The sequence below is a fragment of the Cupressus sempervirens genome, chromosome 7, assembly GCF_028749045.1.
Source record: "Cupressus sempervirens isolate cs-2001-9-10 chromosome 7, ASM2874904v1, whole genome shotgun sequence".
In the NCBI taxonomy this organism is placed as follows: Eukaryota; Viridiplantae; Streptophyta; class Pinopsida; order Cupressales; family Cupressaceae; genus Cupressus; species Cupressus sempervirens.
This window is the reverse complement of record NC_143124.1, coordinates 604,531,372-604,533,572: the sequence shown is the minus strand read 5'-3', so window position 1 is coordinate 604,533,572 and position 2,201 is coordinate 604,531,372. Positions and strand designations below refer to the sequence as shown.

The following is a 2,201-nucleotide window of genomic DNA, read 5'->3' as shown; positions in this document are numbered from 1 at the left end:
TCTAATTATGAATGAGTACTGGCAGTTTCCATTGCTAGTATTGAAGATTATCCTTGCTAATGGACTGTTTTATATATTTGTTTTGTTGTAGCAATACAACAACTGCTATCTTTGAGGGAAAAATGTCTTCTACTAATCTATTGACAAGCATACATGAGGAGGTTCATATGCCCCCCGTTGCCACCCCCACTTCTACCCCCATGGGTACCCCTGTTGTTGGTTCATCTAGAAGTTCAAAAGTGGTGTGGAGTAGAGAGATGGAGAGAAAACGGTTAGACTTGCTCCTTGAGCAAGTTACTCTAGGAAGAAAAGCTGAAGGTGGTTTCCGTAAAGAAGCGTGGACTGCCGTAGAAAGGAGATTCAATGAAGAGTTGAAGTTAAATCTTGGAATAGATAACTTCAAAAATAAGTTGAAAACATGGAAGTCGGTGTATAGAATAATGAAAGAGTTGCGGAATACAAGTGGGTTTGCTTGGAATGAAACAACCCAATGCATGGATGCCGAGGATAGTGTATGGGATAACCTTTTGAAGGTGATGTTCTCTTCAAAGTTTTTTTCAATTCTAATATCAAACATTTATCTAATTATTCAATTTTTCCAATGTGTAGAGAAACGAATTCAAGATTGCAAACGTTTATAGGAGGCAACCATTCACCTATTTTAATGATCTAGCAGTCATTGTCGGGAATGACATTGCAGAAGGAAATGAAGTGGCAACAGCACAAGATCATGAAGATGGTAACCTTTTTTATGAGGTTGTTGTTGATCTGGATGATGATGAGGGTTTTAATACACCTATGAACATTGTTGCTGATTTGGATGAAGATTTCATTCAGTCAAATCAATCCACTGCATCCACTAAAAACAATCGTTCCACATCTACGAGTAGAGGGCCAAAGAGGAGGAAGGCAAGCATGGTCGCTTCCTTGGATGTGATTTCTAGAAGTATCCAAAGGATAGAGGAGGGAATGAAAATGCCTCACACTATAAGAGTTGATAAAGGTAATATTAAGACAGATGCTTCCAATTTGTTTGCTGCCTTGAAAGCAATCCCCAGACTTAGTCAGGATACTATGACTAAGGCATCTGACACTTTTATGCATGAACCAACAATGGTTATTTGGTTCTTAGAGATGGATGTAGAGGTGAGAGAAGATTATATCAAATATAAGTTTGGAGGATTATAATATTTTTGTTGAAACCAACATTTATGCTAATGTCACTCTTTAACATTTATGCTTATATTTGATGGATCTCCATACAAACAACATTGTGGAATATTTGCCAACTCATTTGTTGTTGTTCTTATGTTTGTATATCCAATCCAATCGATGCTTCCCATGAGTTGTCATCTTTACATTTTCTACTATACTATGATAATCGTCAATGCACGCAATATTTTACCGGTCATTGGAAATGTTTTGCATTAGCAACATTTCTTAATAGTGTTGTTCTTAATAGTGCTATGCATTAGCAGCATTTCAATATAATTTAGAAAACAATGAATGGATAAGTGTTTTTAAAAAAAATCTCAAGGATCAAATTCAGCTTAATGGCTTTTGATTTAATAATTTGCACTGGTATTGGATTCTATTGTGTTATATCAATACTTGTGACTGATTTTAGCTGAAGATGAAAGGATTAAAAAGTGTAGATGGTTAATGGTTTGAAATATGGAGTAACATTGATGTTTGCTAGTTTTGGTGTTTTAATGTATGTGTAAAATTATATCATCTTCACAATTGAATGTAATTTTTAATGTTTTATATCTTCATTATTTCTATAGGGTTGATGGATTTGAATTTACCAATATGTGACTGTGGTGCTGGCCCTGTAGTACTCAAGACTTCACACACAACAAATAATCCACAACGTAAATTCTTGTGTTGTCCAAATGCCAGAAAGGTGGTTACTAATTTTTTTCTAGGTTTACATTTTATGTAACAACTAATTATTGTGGAAACCACTAATTTAGATTTGGTATTGTAGGGGGAAAGTGGTTGTAACTACTTTCAGTGGGTCGATGATGTCTTGTCGGCATCAACAATAGCAAAATCTATAACACATGAAAGTAATGATTGCAATCTGTGCAAATTACAAGAGGGTGAAAACATGGTTCTTCAAAGCAGGTTGTGTATTATAATTGTTTCAATCTTACTAGCATATTGGGACCATGTGTATAAATGAAGTCAAAAGATAG

The 2,201-nt window shown here is 35.0% G+C and overlaps 1 protein-coding gene across 1 annotated transcript in view; it reads left to right on the top strand.

Annotated features, from left to right (window-relative positions):
* The window catches only part of LOC149548174 (uncharacterized), a 5,744-nt gene extending 4,556 nt beyond the window's left edge, over positions 1-1,188 (top strand). Inside the window, exons 5-6 of the mRNA XM_089794233.1 lie at positions 92-512; positions 610-1,188. Coding sequence (XP_089650359.1) covers positions 92-512; positions 610-1,188 — 1,000 coding nt within the window. The remainder of the gene's footprint in view (positions 1-91; positions 513-609) is intronic.
* Positions 1,189-2,201: the final 1,013 nt, after the last annotated feature.